The sequence below is a fragment of the Frankliniella occidentalis genome, unplaced genomic scaffold, assembly GCF_000697945.3.
Source record: "Frankliniella occidentalis isolate FOCC.00 unplaced genomic scaffold, Focc_3.1 Scaffold218, whole genome shotgun sequence".
In the NCBI taxonomy this organism is placed as follows: Eukaryota; Metazoa; Arthropoda; class Insecta; order Thysanoptera; family Thripidae; genus Frankliniella; species Frankliniella occidentalis.
In genome coordinates, this window is record NW_026267344.1 from 100,491 (window position 1) to 122,775 (window position 22,285).

At 43.1% G+C, this 22,285-nt stretch overlaps 3 protein-coding genes across 3 annotated transcripts in view; 2 read left to right on the forward strand and 1 right to left on the reverse strand.

The window, feature by feature from the left end:
* LOC113209491 (GTP-binding protein Di-Ras2) overlaps nt 1–7,255 on the forward strand; it is a 12,068-nt gene extending 4,813 nt beyond the window's left edge. Inside the window, exons 2-4 of the mRNA XM_052272687.1 lie at nt 5,913–6,068; nt 6,582–6,767; nt 6,845–7,255. Coding sequence (XP_052128647.1) covers nt 5,931–6,068; nt 6,582–6,767; nt 6,845–7,123 — 603 coding nt within the window. The 5' untranslated portion in view covers nt 5,913–5,930 and the 3' untranslated portion in view covers nt 7,124–7,255. The remainder of the gene's footprint in view (nt 1–5,912; nt 6,069–6,581; nt 6,768–6,844) is intronic.
* A 4,984-nt stretch (nt 7,256–12,239) lies between these two features.
* LOC113209490 (NFU1 iron-sulfur cluster scaffold homolog, mitochondrial) lies at nt 12,240–13,947 on the forward strand. Its single transcript, XM_026427029.2, has 7 exons — nt 12,240–12,363; nt 12,660–12,843; nt 12,919–13,053; nt 13,143–13,260; nt 13,373–13,476; nt 13,572–13,688; nt 13,777–13,947. Exons 1-7 carry the CDS (start codon nt 12,293–12,295, stop codon nt 13,882–13,884), a joined length of 837 nt encoding a protein of 278 aa, XP_026282814.1. The 5' UTR covers nt 12,240–12,292; the 3' UTR covers nt 13,885–13,947.
* On the reverse strand, nt 13,919–22,248 carry LOC113209487 (nucleolar pre-ribosomal-associated protein 1). The gene is made up of 22 exons (XM_026427026.2): nt 22,099–22,248; nt 21,836–22,008; nt 21,546–21,758; nt 21,311–21,464; nt 21,056–21,201; nt 20,778–20,966; nt 20,425–20,678; nt 20,191–20,343; nt 19,943–20,104; nt 19,470–19,781; nt 19,070–19,381; nt 18,606–18,969; nt 18,361–18,503; nt 17,964–18,279; nt 17,657–17,880; nt 16,998–17,567; nt 16,697–16,898; nt 15,571–16,571; nt 15,255–15,481; nt 14,915–15,166; nt 14,694–14,832; nt 13,919–14,584 (listed from the first exon to the last, which is right to left on the reverse strand). The coding sequence occupies exons 2-22, from the start codon at nt 21,996–21,998 to the stop codon at nt 13,988–13,990; spliced, it is 6,093 nt and encodes a 2,030-aa protein (XP_026282811.1). The 5' UTR covers nt 21,999–22,008; nt 22,099–22,248; the 3' UTR covers nt 13,919–13,987.
* Nucleotides 22,249–22,285: the final 37 nt, after the last annotated feature.

Below are 22,285 nucleotides of genomic sequence, written 5' to 3' on the forward strand. Positions count from 1 at the left end.
CTCTCTCTCTCTCTCTCTCTCTCTCTCTCTCTCTCTCTCTCTCTCTCCCTCTCTGGCTGTCTTCTCTCTTCCACCCCGTCCAGCTCTTGTTCGTTTTTGTCCCGAGGCGCGCCACTCAATCTCAGCAACAACTCCCCGTTATACCCCGCCCCTCCTTTCCCATTTCTTCTAATCACCCCTCCCCCTCGCTTGTTACCTGTGACCGCCCGCCCCCGCCCGCCGAACCGCGAGACTTCCGCAAACATGCCCTCACTCAGTCGTTCTTGTTGTCCCGGGTCGTGGCGCGGCGTGGCGTGGTGGTCGCCCGAACACACCCTTCAGCACGGGGGATGGGTACTCATAATGACGTGAGCCGCTACGGTAGCAACCGTCCTATCGCACGGATGTCCGAGGCGTGACCGGGGAGGGACAGCAGGGGAGGTAAGGGAGGGGGAGGGGGCGCCGTCGCTGCTGACCTGTGAGATATGAGCAAACCTGCCGCCAGCCAGCTGGCCCGGGCCCCGGCCAGCGCGGTGTCACCGCTTCACGCCCCTCGCCCCCCACCCTCGTGTCCCCGCCACTGCGTGTCCTTGGCCCAAAGTGGATCGGGGCGTGGCGAAAAGGCAGCAGCGGCTGCGTGGCGGGGTGACCCGAGCGGTGACACGAGGGGTGACCACACGCGGTGCGCAGCGCGCGGCCCGACACGGCCCCGGGCCGACAGAACAACCTCGACCGAGCTACGCGCATTTCTGTAGGTGCAGTCCGGGAGGCCGTACCTTGCCCGACCCTGGCAGTTCACCAGGGCCTCTAAACGGCGCACCCTCTGCTCGCCCGGCCCCTCCGCAGCCGAGCCCCCCCCCCCTCCTCCTCCTCCAGCGCCAGCCAGCTTGTCCTGTCGGAACGGGGACGGCAAGTTGAGCGCTGCAGCCCAGCAGGCGGGGGTGGAAGGGGTGGAAGGGTGGGCCGGGTGGGCGGTATCCCCGCAAAGTGTGCGACCAAAAATCCTCACCCCGTTTCCCCCTCCCCTTGGTGCGCCCGGCTGCGTGGATGTGTCGGGCGGCGGCGTGGAGCGCCTGCAGCGTAGACAATACAGGGAGGTCCGCCGACACGGGTGTGGGCGGGCGGCCTATGCTGCCGCTCGCAGGCGCGCAGTGCGCCCGACTCGGCCCGTCCCGGGGTGGGGAATGGAAATGGGAGATGGCAAAAGTGGGGCTGTGATGTGGAAGAAGGGGATAAGTACTTTTCAGGAAATAAAAAACGACGATTTGCAGTGGATGGCGATGTGCCGAACCTTGTCGCAAAATCCGAAACAAACGGAGCCCTTTAGAGTGAGCAAGCCTCGTAGTTTAAGCCTGTCGGTGACCTGAGATCGTATCATGGCGTGGCGCTGAACGGGCTTTGTCTTCGTGCCTCCCTTTTGGCCTGGCCCACAAATTTTTAACAGTATATTGACCGCAAGAAATAAAGCCTTCGAGAAATCGAACACATTATGAGGTCATATGAGATTTCCAAGAACAGGACACCCTACAGGTTGCCCTGCACCAGGGCCGAGACCAGGACGCTTTCGATCAACAGAGGGGTGGATGGTACTCTGCTTTCAGCGTGGCAACCCCGTGAGGGACAGGGTGTCAGATCATAGGTGTCCAGCAGCTCCTGTACACCTCAAATTAACAGTGTAGGAATTGCATCGCATTTCATACACTTTTAACTCGCCCTTCAGCTTTGAAAAAGCGAAAAAGCGGGCTTATGCGAACGATCTTTTCTTTTGCTGTTTATACAGTATAGGGAGTTCCTCTTGCAAAAATAAGCACGAAAACTCCGAAAAGCCCACATTCCTGCTCAAAGTGGGCTAAAAAGGCTTCGCGTGCGCATACCGGGCCTTAAATAAGAATTCGTCGTGTAAGGATCTGGTTTGTGAAATGATACACACTGCAAAATTCTTGTAAAGAATTTTCAAGCATTGTAAGAAAGTTTGCATTGCAAACTATTTTCTTTGCATTTGAAACTATTCTCTTCGTAAAGTTGCGAAGAAATGGTTTGCAAGGTTACGAACTAATTCTTTGCAGCGTTACGAACGATTTTCTTCGTAAGGTGCGAATAATTAGTTCGCAAATGCAAAGCATTTTACAACGCTTGAAAATTCTTTGCAATGCAAAGAAAGAATGGTTCTTCGCAAGCTTTTTACAGTGCAGAAATTTCCTAGCTCGGTGTAGGATGTAGGCTATGAATAAACCTTTAATTTAGGACTGATGTAGGCGGCACGAGTACGAGTACTGGCCGTGGAAGTGCACACTGTTAAATTCCTACGAAGTATTTTGCTCCTTTGTAACTACGAAGCATTTACTTTGCAATTACAAAGTGATGCTTTGCAATTACGAAGTGACACTTTGCAATTGCAAAGCGATGCTTTGAAGCGTTTTCATTGCTTCGCAATTGCAAAGCATCACTTTGTAATTGCAAAGTAAATGCTTCGTAGTTACAAAGGAGCGAAATACTTCGCAGTTTTGCAAAGCGAATGCTTTGTAGAAATTTAACAGTGCAAGTGTCAGCGGGACGAACTTACTGTCCCTCAACTTTCAAAACACACCCTCCTTCTTGAATGTCAAAATTGTCATAACCACCTGTCTTTTTTTTCTTTTAAAGGGGGTGAGAGGCTGATGATTGATCCAGAAATCTGAGTAGTTTGTTGCTAGGTTCGATATTTAAGAAACATTTAACAGCGCGACATTTCTTCGATTTATTCCGACTTTGCCCTGCACCGCCAACCTCAGGCCGGCTCCCCCTCCCTGCCCCGCCCCAACCTTTTTTGGGCGTAAAGACTGGCCCCCTAGCCCCCCGGCCCCTTCTCCTCGCCTGTGTGTACGACGAAGGCTGGAGGGGAAGTGCGGTGGGCTCGTGTGTGGGGCTGTCCACTTCCCCTCCAGCCATAAGCTCAATCTGGCTACGTAGCCGCAGTAAATCTTGACGATGAGCGTCAAAATGAGGTCTTCGTGGCATCATTTTGACAACCGTGTTCTACCTGAGAGGTCCGGCAACTGCTGAACAGAGTTGTCTGTTGTCTGCGGAGCGAGGTGCAGCTAGCAACTTCATTTGGCGGAAGGGTCGTTGGCTTGCTTGATTTCTGGCAATTGTTCATTGGCATGGAGTGACATGGATCGCAAATGTGTCGCAATAGAGTTTCAAGGCTAAAATGCCATTATTTGGCAATGAACAAAATGCCAATAAATTTTGAGATTACTTTACATCTTATTGCCATTTTTAGGCAAAGAACATTGCCACGGGGTTGTGAATGAGCGGCTCATAGCCAGTGTAGATTTCTTAAAAATCCCCAACGACGTGGATTTATTGCCATTTTATTGGTTTTACCAAGAACACTGTTAAAAATGAGAGACGGACACGGTGCAGCGTATCTGACAAACTGAAACATGCTACGGGGATTAGGATTACGGTACGGATAGACCGTACCCACTGACTTTTTACCACGGAGCCGTTAAACGACTTCACCGTACGCACAAAACGCGGCACGGAACAACCGTTTTCCGACTCCGTACCCCGTACCACGCAAACGGAGGTACGTACGGTCGGTCCTTACTCAGCGGCGTCCAAAATATGGAAACCGACGGATTAAAATTATTGGGTCTAACCGTCATTTTGCCGTTCTTATTTTGTGCTGCGAAGTGCCTCTTTCCTTCACTCTCATTTCCTTATCGATGTGCTATCCGTATATTACGGAGAATTTTGTGCAAACGTATCACGGATCGTAAAAAATCATAAAATTATCCGTATTACAGACAATTTGGTCCACATAACAGACATGCCTTCCACTGTAAGGTATGGACCTTTCGTCCATACCTTACGGATGTTATTTTGGGCCACTACTGCCGCACTCCGCACTGGCGCTGATGGAAGCGCCCGCAGCGTAGGCAAACGCTGAGCCCGTCGGTCAGCTCCACGCGGCGGGTGGCCTACCCGCCCCACCGCAGGCGCCCTCGCTGGAGCCCCGGTGCCATGCACCTACAGCTCAGTAGGCGGCCACATCCGGCTATTCGATGTGGACACCGCGGGCTACGCAGGGCAGTCAGCGAAACGCAGTATACGTTTCTGAACTGAAGGGTCAAACTGTGGGGCTCGCCCCTTTCCTCGGCATGACGCAATAAAAGAACGCTCCTCCTCCAACAACAGAGGCCCTCTCTGACCTGCAGCCAGTCGTCCCCGGGGAAGAAAAGGCATTCCTATCTTATTTTCGAGGCAGCAGCCCCGGACCATTATCGGGCCTGCGGGGCGTGGAGTGTGGAGGCGTGCCCGGGAGGGGGAGGGTGAAGAGGAGGGGGAGAGCCTCACGAGCTATAGCGCCCTTTTCCGCATCATCACTGCGAGAGAATTGTGCAATAGACCGTTCGCTTTCGACGAGAAAAAGAAAATCGAGAGCGCTCTCACGATGCGTGGGGCGGGTGTGGGGGGGTCAGTCCGACCCTTGCGCTCCCCGGGTGGGTACTCTGCAGCTGAGCGAAAACGCGTCGCGGCAAGGAAACTGGGTCGGCTACGGTAAGCAAAACCAGGGTCAAAACGACTGCAGGAAAATCCGGGAAAATCAAAGCCGCGTACCTTGGCAGTCTGCTTACAAAACGGGGTGAAAGTGGTGGGCTAAAACATAGGAGGTTCCCCCCAAACGGACAGAATGGGATTCAATTCCAATATTTCAGTGTTTCATTCGGTGCTGTTGACACCGTTGTCCACGTGTGTTTGTGGGCGACGTGTGACGTCCACGCCACAGGAAGCGTCGGTGCCTGACGCAAGAAGGGCTCTGGCGTATCCCCGGCTCGGCCCGGCTCTAGTGATGACGCGAGCCCACTGCCATTATCAAGCAGATGCAGCCTGCCGCCCGACCTCGGCCCCGGCACGTGCAGCAGTGTACGCCAGTGGCCAGGCCTTGCCCCCGGCCTCGCCCATCCCCGCGGGACGAGACGATCCTCTCCCTGGACCTGGACTGCTGCGATAGCTTTCCAGTCCATCCCATCCAACGCGCCGTGCCTCGGCATTCCGCCCGGCTTTTTCTTCCCTTTCTACTCAGACTCTTGTGCAGACAGTGATCTCGACCCGGTCAGCTCTTGCCCACCCACTCAAGTCCTATAACAGCTGCCCCCCTCCACCGCGCTTGTTTTTGTTAGCTGATGTTGCTATTGTTGTTGCCGGGATAGCAGCTGCTGCCTGTGCACCACAGCCTGTGCTATCCTTTGTCCCGCCAGGCCATCCTACTCTCTTTCCTCTTCTTTTTATCTTTCTTTCTCTTTACTGCTCCTTGCTCCGAGCGTAGCCCACGGAACCATGGTTCTGAAGCCTGGGCATACAGCCTAGCCACATCCCGCGCGTACACAATTTGTCCCTAAACAGTTGGAGTGTAGCCCTGGCACAGTCCAGGGCTGAGCAGCCGAAGCCCCGGCACAGTCCTGGCTCTGGCCCAGCCCAGGGGCAGCCTAAGCACAGCCCAGGCACAGCCCAGCAGCAGCCCTGGCATAGCCCTTGCACAGCCCTGGTACAGCCCAGGCCCAGCCCAGGCCAGGCACAGCCCAGGCACAGCCCTATCGATCCCTATCCCAGTGAGGCAGTCACTGGCGCTACGCCGCGCGCGTGGGGCCGCACGGTGAAAAGGGGGGAGGGGGGGGATGAAGGTTGGGAGCTGCAAGGTGAAAGGAGGAGGGGATGGCAGATAGGAGGGTGGGTGTTCCCGGGTGTTCGTGGGGGAAGGAGAGAAAAAGAGGGGGGGGGGCACGCGAGAGGAGAGGAAGAAAGGCAGACGGATGTGCGGGAGATAAAAGGAGGAAGGGGTGTAACGTGTACCACCCGTCTCGCCCGGGGCCCGGGGCCCGGGGCCTGGGGCTCCCCCGCGCGGCGCCGCGCCGCCTGCAGTGTTGCTCATTGACGCGTTGTTGCAGGTGCAGTGAGCCGCAGCCATGCCCGAGCAGAGCAATGACTACCGGGTCGTGGTGTTTGGGGCGGGCGGGGTGGGCAAGTCCTCGCTCGTCCTGCGCTTCGTCAAGGGAACCTTCAGAGAGTCCTACATCCCCACCATCGAGGACACTTACCGACAGGTGCGTATCTGCATGGCTGCTGTGCATTTGCAATAGTATCACTGTTAGTCAATTTATGTGACCTCACATTCCTGTACGTTTGAAAACTGTCACATTCTTTTGGATGCTACTGTCACATTATCTTTCAATTTAATTTAGAATTTATCATACTCTTGGCCTGGCTGAGTCACGCTGAAACTAATGTGACACGATTTAAGCAATGTCACAGTTTTAACATGTTAATGTTAGCGAAACTTTTGAGCCAATGTGACGTCACACTGACGTGACCCCGAATATTACTGCATTAAAAAACAGAATGTTGGGTTTTCTATGCCCGCCCTTTTCTGATTATACTGTACAGGATGCAGGCATGGAAACGGGTTGCATAGTCGTACGGGGCGGTAAGGCGCCATAGTGAGAGTTGGTAGGCCAGCCTCCCGCCTGCATGCAGTACAGTATTAGCAGAAGGGGAGCGTATGAAAACACCCACCCTATATCCCACCTGTTTAAACGCAAACGTTTCTAACTCGACAGGTGATAAGCTGCAACAAGAACATCTGCACGTTGCAAATCACTGACACGACCGGCTCCCATCAGTTCCCCGCAATGCAGCGGCTATCCATTTCCAAGGGCCACGCCTTCATACTCGTGTACTCGTGCACCTCCAAGCAGTCGCTGGAGGAGCTGAGGCCTATATGGGAGGTCATCAAGGAGATGAAGGTAACTTGCCCGGCCGCGACGCCAGCAGCGCACCGCTCGTCACCGCTCCCGCTCACTGCTCGCTCTTTGTCTGACAGGGTGCTGAGCTGCCCAACATCCCCGTCATGCTGGTCGGCAACAAGTGCGACGAGACGGAGAACAGGGAGGTACCCCTCACGGAAGGCGAGGCCGAGTCCAAAGGGTGGGGCTGCAACTTTATGGAGACCTCGGCAAAAACCAACCACAACGTCAAGGAGCTGTTCCAAGAGCTTCTCAACATGGAGAAGAACCGCAACATCTCCCTGCAGTTCGACTCCAAGGGCAAGTCCCAGCTCAAAGGCACGAAGAAGATTCGGGAGAAGTGTACGCTCATGTAGCGCCTTGTTTTCTAAATGTTATTTTTACTTACGATGAGAGCGTTCTGGGACCGATGCATCAGGTTGACTGGTGGTGGCTGGATCCATGGGGAGAGTCAATTTTTATTACAGATCGAAATCAACACCAAATTCGTTATTATTACTCACAACTTAAGGTATGCTTCCGGAGTATAATGTCAAAACATGCTAGGCATGAAGTTTGCTAGAGACATGTAGACTGCGTTTTATATAATTGTAAATGGCAAGGAAGATGAAGAGGATTTAGGAATGCTTAACTGACAAACAGGTTCTGTGAAAGATTCGCGCATTATAGGACAGAAAGAAATCAAGGTTCGGCGATTGGGTGATGGCTACGAATTGAAGTAGGATTAACGCTGTAGGGCTGAGCTGTAATGTCCCAACCACGGCCGCCATATACTTAAGTGTTATCAATGATTTCAGCGTACGGTTGTTGCATCTTTATTTAGAATGTTAAACAAATTAATCCCATCTAAAGATATTTATCTTTAATACGCGTTAATTATGGATTAATACGCATTATGCGCATTTAAAACGCAGATAATTTTTTAAACATTAGATACTGGAATTTAACTATGTTGATACGTTGTAATTTACTATTTTAATTATGGTATTTTGTTAACTGTTGTCGAACGTCTGGCCGGCTTTGGGTGCGCACGCACTCCTCCGAACCAACGAGCAGGACCCTCCGCTCCACTCCTGGTGGGCGGATGGCTCTCCTGGTGACCACGGCGAAGGATCTTGGCCAGATGTGTTAAAGCCAGTGCGTGCTGGTTTCGTTCCTGGTGTTTTATTTCCAACGAAAAATGTGTTCGTAGCCGGTATAATTCAAAATTTTCATCTTTTCACAGTTCTATTGATTCTATGCGATTCTATGTAATTCTGTGGTGTACTTTCGAAAGGTGTAAATTTTAGAGGGGTTGTAAAAGCTGTGGGATAGGCAAAATCTTTTATTCTTTTTCGCATCAATTATTTGTTAGTACTTCATTTTAAAATAACGGTTTCACGTGCGATTTCCTATGTTTCTACGTCGATGGTGAGACGATTCAGTCAGGGGGACTGTGAAGAACCGCATGCATGGGGGAACAGAATAGCGGCACTTTGCTTCCACCTATAGCTATTCCTAGAATTGTAACTTTATTATATTTTTTATTTATGTATAGTTGTGTACATGTGCCGGACGCGCCAAAATTATTACTTTTATTTCGTATTCATATGCTCAATTTTGATTTCGTGAGAAATCGTCGGGTAAATAATAATCTTAACTGTCTCAAATATTCCAATGAAATCGTGTTTTCTTCTCAATAGCTGACTTTTTCACCTTATGGACCTTTTGTCTGAGGCTACATGCTCTCATTCTCTCTTGCTATTGCCATAAAGACGCACAGCAATTAATACAACACGCGCTTTGGACAATGGTTCGAATCTTTTTGAAATAATTCAAGTATTCTTGTAGCCACACTGAAGGTACTAATTAACCCCTATGCGTTTAAGGTCTGTGGTTTGGATACTTTTTCCTCGAAGACCAAATGCGACGCAGACAAACTCGCAGTTAGTGGTTATTTCAAAACAAAAAAGTCCTTTAAAAAATTTGAAGCATTTTTGTTTTTACATTTTTAAATGTGTGGCGCTACCAGTACGTAATGAGCGTAAAATGTTTACAATGGGTATGTGGTTCCAGGGTTGTAGTCGCTCGACATTATTCTGCTAAGAAGTTAAGCGAGGATGGAAGTTGTTTCCTTTCAGTTTAAGGCTTCCTTACTGAAGGACAAGTCTGGAGAGAGTGAATGGAGCTGTTACCATACGACTGAGTATTCTGGCCGACGGGATTTTTCTGTGCTTTACTGTCTGTTTAGGATAGATCATAGAGCTATCCGTGAAGATGGCAAGAGTAATGGGACTTGTGCCTGCATTGGTTCCTGGACAATGCCTCTGAAAAACATAAAGCTTTAATTCGTGGTATGTAATTTACAAAGCTAATTTTAGCCTTTTTATCGTTTTATAAAGCTAATGTTTAAAACTAATCATAATGAATTTATCGTCCATTCGTTAGGATCGTTATATTTAAATATATTTACATTTATTATTTTCCTCTTTCTCTTTCTCTCCATCTCTCTTTGATTACTTGCATTTATCGGGAGGGTTTTTTTCCTTCTCATCCCGTTTAACGCTCATTCCTTATTTCTCTCTCTTTGTATCGCTAGCTTTTTATCGCAGTGCGTGATACTCGCACGGCACAGTCAGACAATAATAGTATCACTGCTTAGCTAGTTAGAGATGGAATGCACGATGACTGGACTCGATTATCGTGAGATCAAGTATCAAGCCTCTCAAATATGCTGAAATGATAAGCTTCAAACTCACGGGGCGTTCGTCTTCCGCCGTTCATTTCCTGGCGAAAAGCCAAAACAACAGCGATTATAAACAGATCAAGTGCCCTTCTGGGTATACCTTATCATTGCCCTTTCTTTAACTTTTCAACTACCTCTGTATCATCAAAAATTTGTCTCCAAACAAATGATAAGCAGTTAAACCCCCTGCTCACACAATCGGTCGTGTAAAGTTCCTGAGTATTATGAGTAGAGCGAGGACTCACTCATTGGAAACGGAAGGAGTTAGTTTAGAACATCCTATTTACGGTACCATTAGGTTTATAGACAGTTATATGGATAACATATCACTTTACTACAAGAAAAGAGATTAAGAGCTCTTGGCGGATGTATGACAAATCGCATTACGTTATTAGATGACGAGCGCGAGTATTGTTATTTATTGTTATCATTAGCAGCTTTTGAAGAGGATTCCTGTACATCCCAGTTGTTGATTAAAATGGAAATAGAAAAAGGCCCAGGTGTTTAAAAGGATAAAAGCCTCAAAAATAACACGCCTGGCAGGCAAAAACCTCGCATCGGTATTCGTCGAATCAAAATCGACCCGTTCAAAAACTTGTCATTTCGTATTTTAGGTCCTTTGGTTCAACCTACGATGTCGAAACGCGTTTCGGCATATGTGTCATTTCTGGCTGGGAGGGGTGAAAGGGTACACGTAAGCAAATAAGTACTCTCGCAATCCCATTTCCCCGGGTCTTCCTGCAGGGCTATCACGGTTCGCTGCTAGCCAGTAGCCTGCCCGGAGGACCCCAACTAGCTCCGTTTAGCGGGTGCTGGTCGGGGTTACGTTTCCATCGTGACCTCGCCCCGCCCCCACCTCTACTGGAAACGCAAGTGTGTGAATGTCGCACACTTGTAGGTGTGTGAATATCCATTCGTACACTGGGGGTAAAAGTGTGAATTTTCTAGTAAAGATTCATCCATTTACCCCCCTAAGTGTGCAAAAGGATATTTACACACCTACAAGGGAGCGACATTCACACACTTGCGTAAGTATTGTGCTGTGCATGGCCGCACATGGTGAGGTAGCAGCGGGCCGCGATAGAACTGCTCAAGGTATGCCCCCGCACAATGAACATTCCCCGGGCTGATGACGCAAGGAAACATAAAACATTGTTTGCCAAACGCACTCGTGCCCGAGCCCTTGTTGCTCTTGGCCGCTGAGGGCGGGCCGACGATTTCACACAGCTGCTCGGCGGGCTGGCCTATCCAGCGCGTCGCAGGCGCTATCACTGGCGTTGGCGAGGCAAACGTTCATTGTGGGGACACCGTCAGAGGTGAAGAAAGTGTAAGGTGAATCACTAGCCGGATCTCACAGAAAAAACATAAGTAACTACTTCCAGTCCGGAAGAGTTTCCTTTCTGACCCTGATGCTTGATGGAATGTTAGCGTCAGTGCTGTTAATAATCAGCGTTGGACGACGAAACATGGCGAAACAGTAACGGCTAATGTATTGTTTTTCTTTAGATCAATTTTGTAAGAGTGAAATGCCTGGTTACAAGAAAGAACGCTTGGGCCTATTGACGTTTCCGGGAAAAGGACCATTATTTGAAATTATTTTCTTTGCACTTTAACAACTCCAAAGACGACAATTTTCTAATAAATAAATTAATGTATCACGACTGATAAACATAGTTAATATCCGGTGTTTCTTGTTCATCGTTCTAATATTATGAGTATGAGAACACGAAACACATTTTGCGGCGTTCTTTATGAAGGGCTGTGTCACCACATAAATGAAAATCTGAGAGCTGATTGTTATTTAGTTGGTAAAACTGAAGCGCGTCCGAATTAACGACTTTGGTAGAGGCAAAATCAACGACCAGTAACATTGACAGCCGTCTGACAAACACTGGACCTAGCCACAACGCAAAAAGGTGGGCAGTGGTACAATTAATTTGTGATTAATTAAAGTAAGCCCCCAAAGAACGGACTCTTTCAAAATCAGGCCTTTATGTAAAGATAAAACAATGATAGTAAAATAGCATTTCAATCTTCTTTATGACGGCTCTGCACAAGCAATAGACAGCACTACCTTACGGATATAATGTAAAGCAGAAAAACATTGGACATTTTTTTAAAAAATGCGAAAGAAAGGTGTTTTCTCTGTAGTAAACAGTTAAAAAGCAGGGGGAAATTTTGCCGCGGGCCTTAATTATTCCTCCGCCAAGAAATTTCCGAACATACAATATACTCATAGGATTAGTGTGTATTAGGAAAACAACAACCCACTCGGTGTCGTTGTAAGTAATGCACGTAGATGTGATGTGGTACTGTGGTCGTCGAATGATGGTGATTGTCTTTATAATTATTATTATTATTACTATTATGATTATTATGCTTGATGTTTATAGCAATGTTAGTTAGTAAGTAAGTTTCTTTTGTATATTAAATTATAGTTACCTACAAGTGTCTTCTTTCATAAATTATTCGCTCATTTACTCTCCAATAAAATTAAATGGGGTTGATCCCACATCGTACGGGGACAAACCCAAACACCCAAGCTTGAGACCCGAGACACCTAAACTCCGCCTGCATTTGAAGCGATGGCGCGGTCACACTGCCACTACTGCTTTCGTAAAAAAAGAGAGGAAATTGTGTTGTGTCATATTTCCTTTTTAGCAACATACCCAAACACAGGCTATTTTCAATGAATAAAATGTGTAATTAAAAATTACCAAAATGAAAGCAGTTTAAAACATTCAACAACCGAATGAATGATGGTCAGTCAAGTTGACTACACTGTGAAAAGGTATACAAGATGGCGTCCCGTATTAATGTCACAAGATTGCGACACATTTTCTCTTATTTAACGGCTAAACAAAATGCGCAGTGAGTTGTCATTTATCTTAAATAGCTCAAAATGCCTTGCAGTGGAATGAAAAACCAAGATATTATACTTAAGACGTCTTCTCTTTCGCCTTTAATAGATATAGTTAGGTTAAAGGCTGTTACGCAAACTCAGTCCTTCCTGCCGTTGCAGTTTTTCTTTCCATGTTTCTATTGAAATCAACTTTACAATGTCATTATGCTTTCCATTCACGATTTTATCAGTACATACAAGAAACTCCCTCGAATGCTGAAAGATCAGTCCCTGATATATTTTGTCCTCCTCTTTTTCTTTACAGAAACGTAATAGCCGTTAGAAATTTTCACTCCATAACAAGTTCTGCTGTCCTTCCTAATGGCCAGCACAAAGACTACCTACTATGCAGACCTCAGACTGGATTTGTAGAAGGACAACGTTCTATGTTCATTCAAACGCAGGATACACCAAACCCCAACAGCTTGAAATTTTTACCAGGAGTTGATGTGAGTAGATAGGTTTATTTATCAGTTCATGACAGCTGTATTACAATTTAAATGGTTTACTCATTGTTTTTTTAGGTACTTGGTCCAGGTAAAACTAAAGATTTCCCCAATGGAACGGAAGCATTTTGTTCCCCCTTGGGTAAACTACTATTCCGAATTGAAGGCGTCAAAGCAGTCTTTTTTGGGCCGGATTTTATAACAGTTACAAAGGTGAGGTAACAATCGCGCCTGTGAAGTAAAGTTGTGACAACCTACTCCCCAAAATTTCAAGTCTAATGTATCTGTGTTATTGTGACAAGGTTGATGAAGATATGGACTGGAAGGTTTTAAAACCAGAAATATTTGCCACCATTATGGACTTTTTTGCTAGTGGACTTCCTATTATAAATGAATCTGCCCAGAAACCTTCAGACACAGGTTTGGACTTAACTCCTAGGGGCAACATTATAAGCAGCCATTACTGTAACACCACCCTCATAATTTAAGGTTGCATATGCAGTTACATACTAAATTGAAATTCTGATCTTAGAAATTGCGGAGGATGACGATGAGACTGTTCAAATGATAAAAGAGTTACTTGATACTCGAATCAGACCAACAGTACAGGAAGACGGAGGAGATATTTTATTTATAGTAAGGATACTTTGAAATTTCTTTGATTTTAAATGCATTTTTTCCCCCTCCCTCTTACAACACAAATTGTTCAACCTACACATTCATTTGCACAGAGTTTCCAAGATGGGATTGTAAAATTAAAAATGCAAGGTTCCTGCTCATCCTGTCCTAGTTCTGTTGTAACTCTGAAAAATGGAGTTCAGAATATGTTGCAATTTTATATACCAGAGGTATGTTTTCACAATGTGAAGATATTTTTTGACAAAGCTTATGGTTTATGCATGACTAAATTAAATTCTAAATAATCAAATTTGACAGGTGGTTGCTGTGGAAGAGGTTACTGATGATTTGGAGATAATGACAAAGTTTGAATTTCAAAAATTAGAGAGGAAACTTCAAGAAAAAGAAGAAAAGAAAAAGGAGTGAAGCAACTATCTGTAAAATTAATCAATAATAATAATAAAATATATCATAACAATGTTTATTAAATTGCTTTGCAAAGCTTTGTTTCCAACTAAGTTACATTCCTTTACAGCATAATGTGTACTAAGGCTTGACACTTGCTCCACTGAATGGTCAATGCTCTTAGCTTTAGCCTCAACTCATTGGGCTTGTCTCCCACATCAGGCAATATTTCTTTAACTTCAGTAAAGTTATGTCCAAATTCAAGCAGATCAAAAAATTCTCTCTTGTTGGGACTAAAAGCAGATCCCACTTCAAGAATTGATAACAATTTCTCTTTTGAAAACATAGAAGTTTCTTCAGGTTGAAGGCAAGAAGTAACTTTGGTAAGAACAGAAATGTACTTAATAAGACTGTCGACACAAGTCTGAGGTGTCAATTTAAGATGTAAGGTAAGGAGGAGAAGCAACACCTTACTAGCTGAACTTTCAATGTGTGGAATTGGGCGACCTGTTTCAGAATCTTGCTTTCCCTTGGTGGACATAGACAAAGAGCCCCATAAGTCAGACAGCAAGCTTACCATTTCAGTAGTGAGAGTGGAATTCTCAACAGTCAGATTCATAATTGTTTGATGAAGCCATGACACAAAGCTGAAATCTCTCACTAAACGGCATGCCCCATATTGGACTGCAACAGTTGATCTTAACCATTGCAAAATAAGGAGCTGTGAAAAAAAAAAAAAAAAATTAGCCATAGTGATTGTGATAATTTGTTTTGGAAACATATAATGTATGTAATTTTTAACTGATGTGTAAATAAATACAAGAACTCACTTTGCTTTTGAAATCAGAAAGACATGATGAATAATATGCGGGCAACAATTTAAAAGCAGCAACCTCTGTGCATAAATCGACATCAATTGGTGCTCGGATACCTTCAGCTAATACTTCAAGGATCCAATGTCGATGTGCTCTGAAATATGATTTATTATTAGTTATGTGATGTGTGCAAAAACTCGTTCCTACCTAATTAATTTGTCAGGTTGAGTACTTACAAGTGATCAACATGATCTGAATGCAATAGTTGTAAGAATTCAGGTACAGTTTTTAAATTCATGGCAGGCTTGGCTAATATGAAGTTAATGAGTGGCCTATATAAAGGACTTGACGGATTGGAAATTTCAATGGCAGACCGTGATAGGAAGACTGAAACAACACTAGGAAGTCTAGGATTTTCACTTCCAAAGGCTAGTACACCTTTTTGCAGAGCAGACATGAAGTGAAGCAATAGTTCTTTATTGCGTCCCCTGTAAAAAAAATCAAAGATTAAGTTTCATAATTACAGGCAAAATAAAATAAATTGCAATAAATGTTAGATTTTAAAAAGTGACTGACCTTGCCATTTGCAAGTGAGAAATAAAACGCGAGAGAGTGGTGAATGCAGCTGCTCTTATTGTTATGTCATAACTTGCAAGAGCAGAAAGAGTAAGAGCAAGAGCACCAGACCTAACAAACATGTGTGTTAGAACTGGTGATTCTGGAGACAAAAGGTACATAAACAAAGGTAGGTAAAATGATGGGTCATAGATTCCATCAACAAATTCAGTTTCATCTTCAGATATCTGTAAAAATTTTAAAGTTGATTAACATAAACAGTAGGAGAATAAAAATGGTTATATAATAATAAAAAATAGATTAAGGGCAACTTTACCTTCAGAGTAGATTTAATTGAGAACTGTCCTATGGTTTGCATTACCATATTAATATCCAGAAGGCCAAGAACCTGATCTGGTCTAGGTTGCTGCAAGAGAGTCTTATTATTTTTATTTCCCTGAGACCATATTGAGTAATGATTTGCTCCTTGGCGTCCCCAGAAGTAAGGACGATACTGGGAAAGATCTATTCCACTTTGTTCGTACAGGATAAGTATTTTAAGAAGAGCTCGGTCTGTTTTACTTAAACTAGCACTGTAAGCAGCAAGCAATACAGGCACATGAGAACAATCCATCATCTTAGGACTTCTTTCTATGAGAACATTAAGAAGCTGAACAAGTTCAAATTTAGAGGGGGAAGTGCCCATCATAATATTTAGAAATTCAGAGTGCTGTATGGTCATACTATGAACCAACTTAATGTGCTCATGATCTTCCAAAATGACATACATCTTCTTGAAAAGAGAATGAAGTGTCTTCAAGAGCATACATGATACATCTGATGCCTTGTTTCCAGTTTCATCATCATCTTTTCCATGTGCAAGTCCCCATTTCAGGGTCAATCTCAAAGTTTCCTGCCAAACTTTGCTTTCTTTTACGCTTGAGAAGTTATCAAAAGTTACTTCTTTTGTAAACCTGACAATAGCATCACTCAATAACTGAACAAGGCCAATGTGTCCGGATGAATTTCCATTTTTCTTTAATGAAACCCCTAGCCAAGCCAGGAGCAATAACAACAGTTGAGGTGGCTGAGACTGTAAGACTTCGGTTATTAAATTTAAGTAGTACTGCTTTTCTTCAGTCAGTGCTGGAGCCTTTTTCTCAAGAGCTTTGCATATGCTTTCTCTCTCATCAGTCTTCATAAAGCGTTTCATTAATATGACAACTACATCAGTATTGGAGGCTAACCATTCTGGGTGGTTAGCTAGACTGATAGCATGTTCGTGTATTTCAGACTTCATCTGATCATACAATGGTGTCAAAACTGGCTTCCAAAAACCTGAGAACATACAATATTGATGGTGACAAAAGTGACTTGCTTCATACTGAATGTATATCTTATTGAAAAAAAATATTAAAAAGTAGTGTAAATTTTTTTGTTAAGGTGTACAATTTTGGCCTCACCTTCTTTTTCCTGACTTTTGAGAGCTACTCTTATGACAGGCAAAATCAACCCAAGACGCTTTCTTGTGGTAAATTTGTCCTTAATGGAGCTTTTTAATTTACTTAGCAACTCCTTTGATGATGTACATGAAGCCACCCATTGAGCTAATTTACATGTGGCCTGATTTGCTTCACAAGAGTTTAACATGCATTGTAGTAATGACTGCAACAAGGAGAGAAAATATAACTTGTGACCATGGAATTTATTGTCATGATATGACAAATTAATTAAAACAAGAAATAAACAAGTAATTAAACTTACCTCAGAAACATGTGCTGTCTGTTGAGGACAAGACTCAATATATGACATAAGAGCCTCAGTTAATGATGTTGCATCACAATTTTTAATGGGTAGCATTTCTAGCAGCAGATCAGAAACCTGAGTAATAACTGCAGGAGGAAGTAGCATGACCTCATTTTTATTTGAACTTCCCTTGTTTCGAAGATCAGATGCACGACTGAAGAGATGAGCAGTTAGATGATACCAAGGTGACAATTTTAAATTCTCATCACTGCCAATCATTGAAGATGTGGCTGGAAGACATGCAGTAAGTTCCAAAAGATTTGAGATCTCCTCAAATTTAAGTGGAATTGCACTGATCATAAAAGCTATGTCTCCTTTGGGCATTTTCTTCTTCTTTTTCTTAGCCAGTGACTTTACAATGGTCAAGAGTTTATCCTTAAATGGCATCAAGTAGTTTTCAAGAGATTGACACACAGAGGCCTTCTTTGCCAAATTAATCATCATATTTGTTAAAAGTGTAGATGATTCTGAGTTGTGTTTTGTAATAGGATTAAATTGTTGGTATAACATTGGATGACAGAATAAAACCTGTAGTAAAATAAAGACGCATTCTTAGAGTTACCCAACTGATAATGATTAACTGGTAATTAGGGGGAAGATTTATAATTTCAACATACCTTAAAAATCTCAAAGAAAAGTCCGTGCTCCTTTCCCTTATAGTAATAATCATCAAAATGTGATGCAACCTCAGACATATATAGGAGCATTTCTTGAGATCTGATAACAAAGTCTTCAGTCAAGTTTTTAAGTTGGGCTAGTTGTGTTAAGTGGAAGGAAATAAAGTAAACCACTTGTACAACTTGTCCAATTACTTCTAGTTTTCTGACATCAGATACATTCCCTAAAAAAATAGAAGTAAAGGTAGAATGAAAAATTATTTGTAGAGTTTCTCTTCATTGTGAATTAGTAAAAATTGTAAGGTACCTTTGAAGTCATCTTCAACTGTTGGGAGAGAAAGGCTGAGAAAGAGTTTCTGAAGCTTAGTCTCAGAGGACACATTTTCAATACCATCATCAAAGAACAGGTAAGTCCCAAGTTTCAGTTCTACACTACTTTCTCCCAAAAGATGTAACTGCACAAGCTGAGGGTTGCCCCCAGGTACCCAAGATTGCAGGTAATCTGTGAGCTTTGCTGGTACTATTTTGGAGTATGTTCTCAAAAGTAAATAAAAGAATGGTCCAGGGTGAGGAAGCCGATACAGTAGTCGTAAGATCAGCTTGCAACAAAATTCTTCAGCAATCTGAGATGAAAATTTAAACAATATGAATTGTACTGCAAATTTTTTTGTCAAGGTATACACTTTACAACATGAAAATCTTACCAGTCTCGACCGCTTTTTAATTTTTTTCCCATTAGTATACTCCCCAAAAACTTCTAGGAAACTTGGAAGCCATGAACTCACAGTGACAGAACTAAAATGAATTTTGTTGGGGTTGGGTTGTTGATCAAAAGTTTCTGAAGCATCTTAATGGAAAATAAAAAGAGAAACAAAACTACACAGTACAGACAAAACTTATGGAAAAATTGACACCTCGATGAATGAATGTAGTATTTCTGTATATTTACCCTCCAGAAGTTCATCAAATGCGGCTTCATCAAACAGGGAACATTGAGCAGTGCCATCTTCATTATAAATTTCAGCAGCCCCTTCTTCAGAACGAGCAATAATATCCAAATATTTTGGACACTGTGAACAAGCGCGTAAAACACTTTCAACCAGCATTTCAACCACTTCCTTGCTTAGTTCTTCTTGGCCTGTGAATGTTTCTTGAAATACTGACAACCAAACCACAGCCTCTTGTGGACTACCCTCTAGGGTTCCTGCTCTCCTGACTAGGGACTGAAGAACTGACCAAGCTAAGCTTCGGACAGTAGCACACTGGCTAACCAAATCTTTGAAAATTAATTGCATGGGTTCTTTCATTTCCATCTAAAAGAAAAATGATAGTTAGTTTTTATTCCTTAAAATTCACCATTATAAAAAAAGTAATAGGCAAACAGTATTTAAAAAATTGACATAGGACTCTTACATTTTCAGCACTGAAATCCTGATCATTGACAGCCAAAAGTAGCCGGTACAAACGATTACGCAACTGAGCAGTCTCTTCTGTTCCAGTTGTCTCCAAAACAGTGTTAGTCATAGCTATTTTAAGGTCCGATTGTTCTGCATGCAAGGGGTCCAAGGTAGAAGGGCATAGCTTGTGGTAAAATTCAAGGAGTTCCAGCAGAAAGGACAAAATATCAATAGGTTTGTCAGACTCATCATTTAGTGTTTCAGAAGTCTTACATTTCTCACTCCATAGTTGCCAAGCCTTTTGAATGGAGCTCAACATTGGAACATTCTAGAAGAGAGAACATAGAAAAGTAATAGATAAAAAATAAATGTGATTGAAATAGTCTGTTTTGTTGTTAAGATCATAAATATCTCACCTTGGACACATAATCTGAAATATGACGACAGAATGCTGTTGATTGGGCATATGAGAGAACACCACTTGAAGCCCACCGCTTGACCACTTCAGTGAAGTTGTAAATTTTCTTAAGCATGGAAACAAGAAGCTTGACTGTGCATTTCGCAACTGCTATATCATCTGTGTAAAGGGCATCTGCGTTGTCTGAGCATAGTGCATTGAGAATTGATGACGGAGAACACATTTCAATGGCTGCTGCTCCCAAATGCATCATTGTTAGCCATGAAACTTGACGAAGAAGAACCTCTTCCGGACATTGGTCTTCAAGAACCTAGATACAATTTTAAAATGGTAAAATATAGGTGGCTAATTTGAATGCCCCCGCTAATCTGTTGAGTCCCACGAGGGGTCCCTTTTGCATGCTACTGTGACCATATGTGTGGTCATGTGGGACTCAACGTGTAAATAATGTAAAATCTAATAGATAGATACCTGCTCTAGAAATTTAATGCAGTTAAACCATTTTTCTGATGACCTTGGTTTTATAAAAGGTTTCATTGATGCTAGTGTTGAACGTAATGAATCGGGGCAAGCTGCAAGAACTTTAGACACAAGCCCAGCTACTTTCACATTTTCCCACGGATGGCCAATTCTCTGAAAAAAAAAAGTTACCGAACATAAGACCATTATACCAAAAAGGAAAAGGAGTCTAGCTGGATTTTAAAAGGTTTTCTACATACTTCTAGTACTCTGGAAACCATTTTGTTATGACGGTCACTTTGGTGTGCAACAGCAGTATCTCTGAAAATTATCCCAAAGCGATGATCAGTCAGGAGAACAATAAGTAGCTCTTGCACAGCATCAGCTACTTGCTCTGCTTCAATGCTATCAATCTGGAAGAAGAAATCAATTAATATATTAGAAAAACTGCAGCAAAAATTTAGATAAGAGTTTTAATTTTATGTCAAACTTACCTCAGCCAATAGTTTGGGCTTATCATCCATTTTTTTCATTGCCCAAAATGTTAGTGATTTTGGTCTATTTTGAGGACCTTTCCACTTGTACAAGTGAAGTAGTGAAATTATGCCATCAGTGTTAAAAATTATTTGTTTGGCAGATTTGGGAACAGACTTGTTCTCTAAAACAGCTTTTTTAATAGTCATCAGCAATAAAACAACTATATGAGATGGGTCATATTGCAGTCCTTCCCAGACTGAGGAAAGCATCCCTACAATTAAAAAGATGATAAAATGTAGTGAGGATAATTGGTGATGAATTACTGTATTAAAGTAAATAAATATATTTGACTACAATGACCAACACCTACATGGCTTGTGAACAACAGCCATAATTGAGGGAGTGTCAGCATCAATGAGGAGTGCAATAAGGAATTTCAGATAAGCTAACCGCACTGAAAATGCAACTCTAGGAGATGTCAGATGATCTGCTGTCTCTGCTTCTAGGGATATTATACTTAAAATCTCCTTGGCAAACTTGGAATCCAAAGCTGCCATAGCTGTGGAAAGAAAAAAAAAAAACAGTTTAAAGAGCAATTAGACAGAGAGCAAGACAGTAATTTCAAAATCGCTCCAATAATGAGTGTACCTGTCAGAAGTTCTAGATTGCATATCCTTTCCCGAGGCGCTCGTTGTATTTTCAACATATCATTGATTTGTTTCAAATATGTATTTGCTAAGTCCCTACAAACTTCCACTGCCTCAGGGATTTTGTCATGGTGTTCAGCAGATATCCTATGTATTGAATAAAATTGATTACAGTATTTGCAGTAGTTTGATATTCATGGTTAAGAGTGCAAGTGCACTTAATTGGGTTTAAAAAAATTCAATAATTTTACTTTACCTCAGAAGAATTTTGTAGAGGACCCGGAACACATGTCTTAGATGTGATGCATGTGCACTCTCGGCAGAAGGTAGGGTGTACACAATATCTGATATCGACCCACCAGCAGATAAAAAGGCATCAATGTGTGTCAAACCTTCTTCCTCTTCTTTGTCTGAAAATTTTTAAAACAATGGGCAAAGTCAGATACAACACACACTCACAACAAAGTTAGATGGTAAGTACATCTACAAACCTGCATCCTTTTCTATTCCCTCTTCCAGATCTTCATCATCATCTTCATCTATACCAGTTTTATCTGTGTCTTTTACCTCTTCATTTTCTCCCTGCTGTTTATTGATTTTGGCAGTCTCTTCTTCATTTGGTTTTGAAGTTTTACGAGATAAATCTTTGTCCATTTGAGCTTGCTCTTTCTTGTTTGAAATGAGATATAACCATTGTTTGAGACCTGAAACAAAGAGAGAACTTGATTAGAAAAGTTAAAATGGACTTCTGCCTTGGTAAAAAGCATAATACTACACATACTTTCAGATGCATTTGGTCCACGTAGAGACTTTATGAATTCCTCAGGCGATAGCAGTTTCTGTTTTTTATTTGGTGGTTCAGCTTCTGTGGTGTCATTACGTTCCGTCAGAACAGGTGATTCATTTAAAGATTTTGAAGCTTTCCGTTTCACTTTAATACCCATTGTGACACCTCTAGATTTTCCAGGAATGTTTATAAGTAGTATAATGTGACTTAATTAAACACACTAGCAGTTGTAACTCAGAATAATAGTTGACACATACACAAGCTGCGTTGTTATTAAACACTTTCACGTAATGGCAGTAACAATTTGTCAAGTTACTATTTTCTCATTGTTGAACACTGAAAAGACACATGTGAATGTTTGTTTTCTTGATAACCTCTACGACCACGCGCTGCACTACTCAGCCACTTTTAAACACAAACTGTCTCGGGGGAGGAATCAAAACC

What these genes read in the sequence shown, in the direction of transcription:
- LOC113209490 (XM_026427029.2), top strand. Translation starts at nt 12,293, where the DNA reads ATGGCGTCCCGTATTAATGTCACAAGATTGCGACACATTTTCTCTTAT. An exon ending in ATTTTATAACAGTTACAAAG is followed by an intron (nt 13,054 to 13,142) that starts GTGAGGTAACAA and finishes TATTGTGACAAG; the next exon opens with GTTGATGAAGATATGGACTG. An exon ending in GAGGAGATATTTTATTTATA is followed by an intron (nt 13,477 to 13,571) that starts GTAAGGATACTT and finishes TCATTTGCACAG; the next exon opens with AGTTTCCAAGATGGGATTGT.
- LOC113209487 (XM_026427026.2), bottom strand. Translation starts at nt 21,998, where the DNA reads ATGGGTATTAAAGTGAAACGGAAAGCTTCAAAATCTTTAAATGAATCA. An exon ending in TTAAAAAGCGGTCGAGACTG is followed by an intron (nt 18,280 to 18,360) that starts GTAAGATTTTCA and finishes TTTTCATCTCAG; the next exon opens with ATTGCTGAAGAATTTTGTTG. An exon ending in TTTCTGATTTCAAAAGCAAA is followed by an intron (nt 14,585 to 14,693) that starts GTGAGTTCTTGT and finishes TTTTTTTCACAG; the next exon opens with CTCCTTATTTTGCAATGGTT.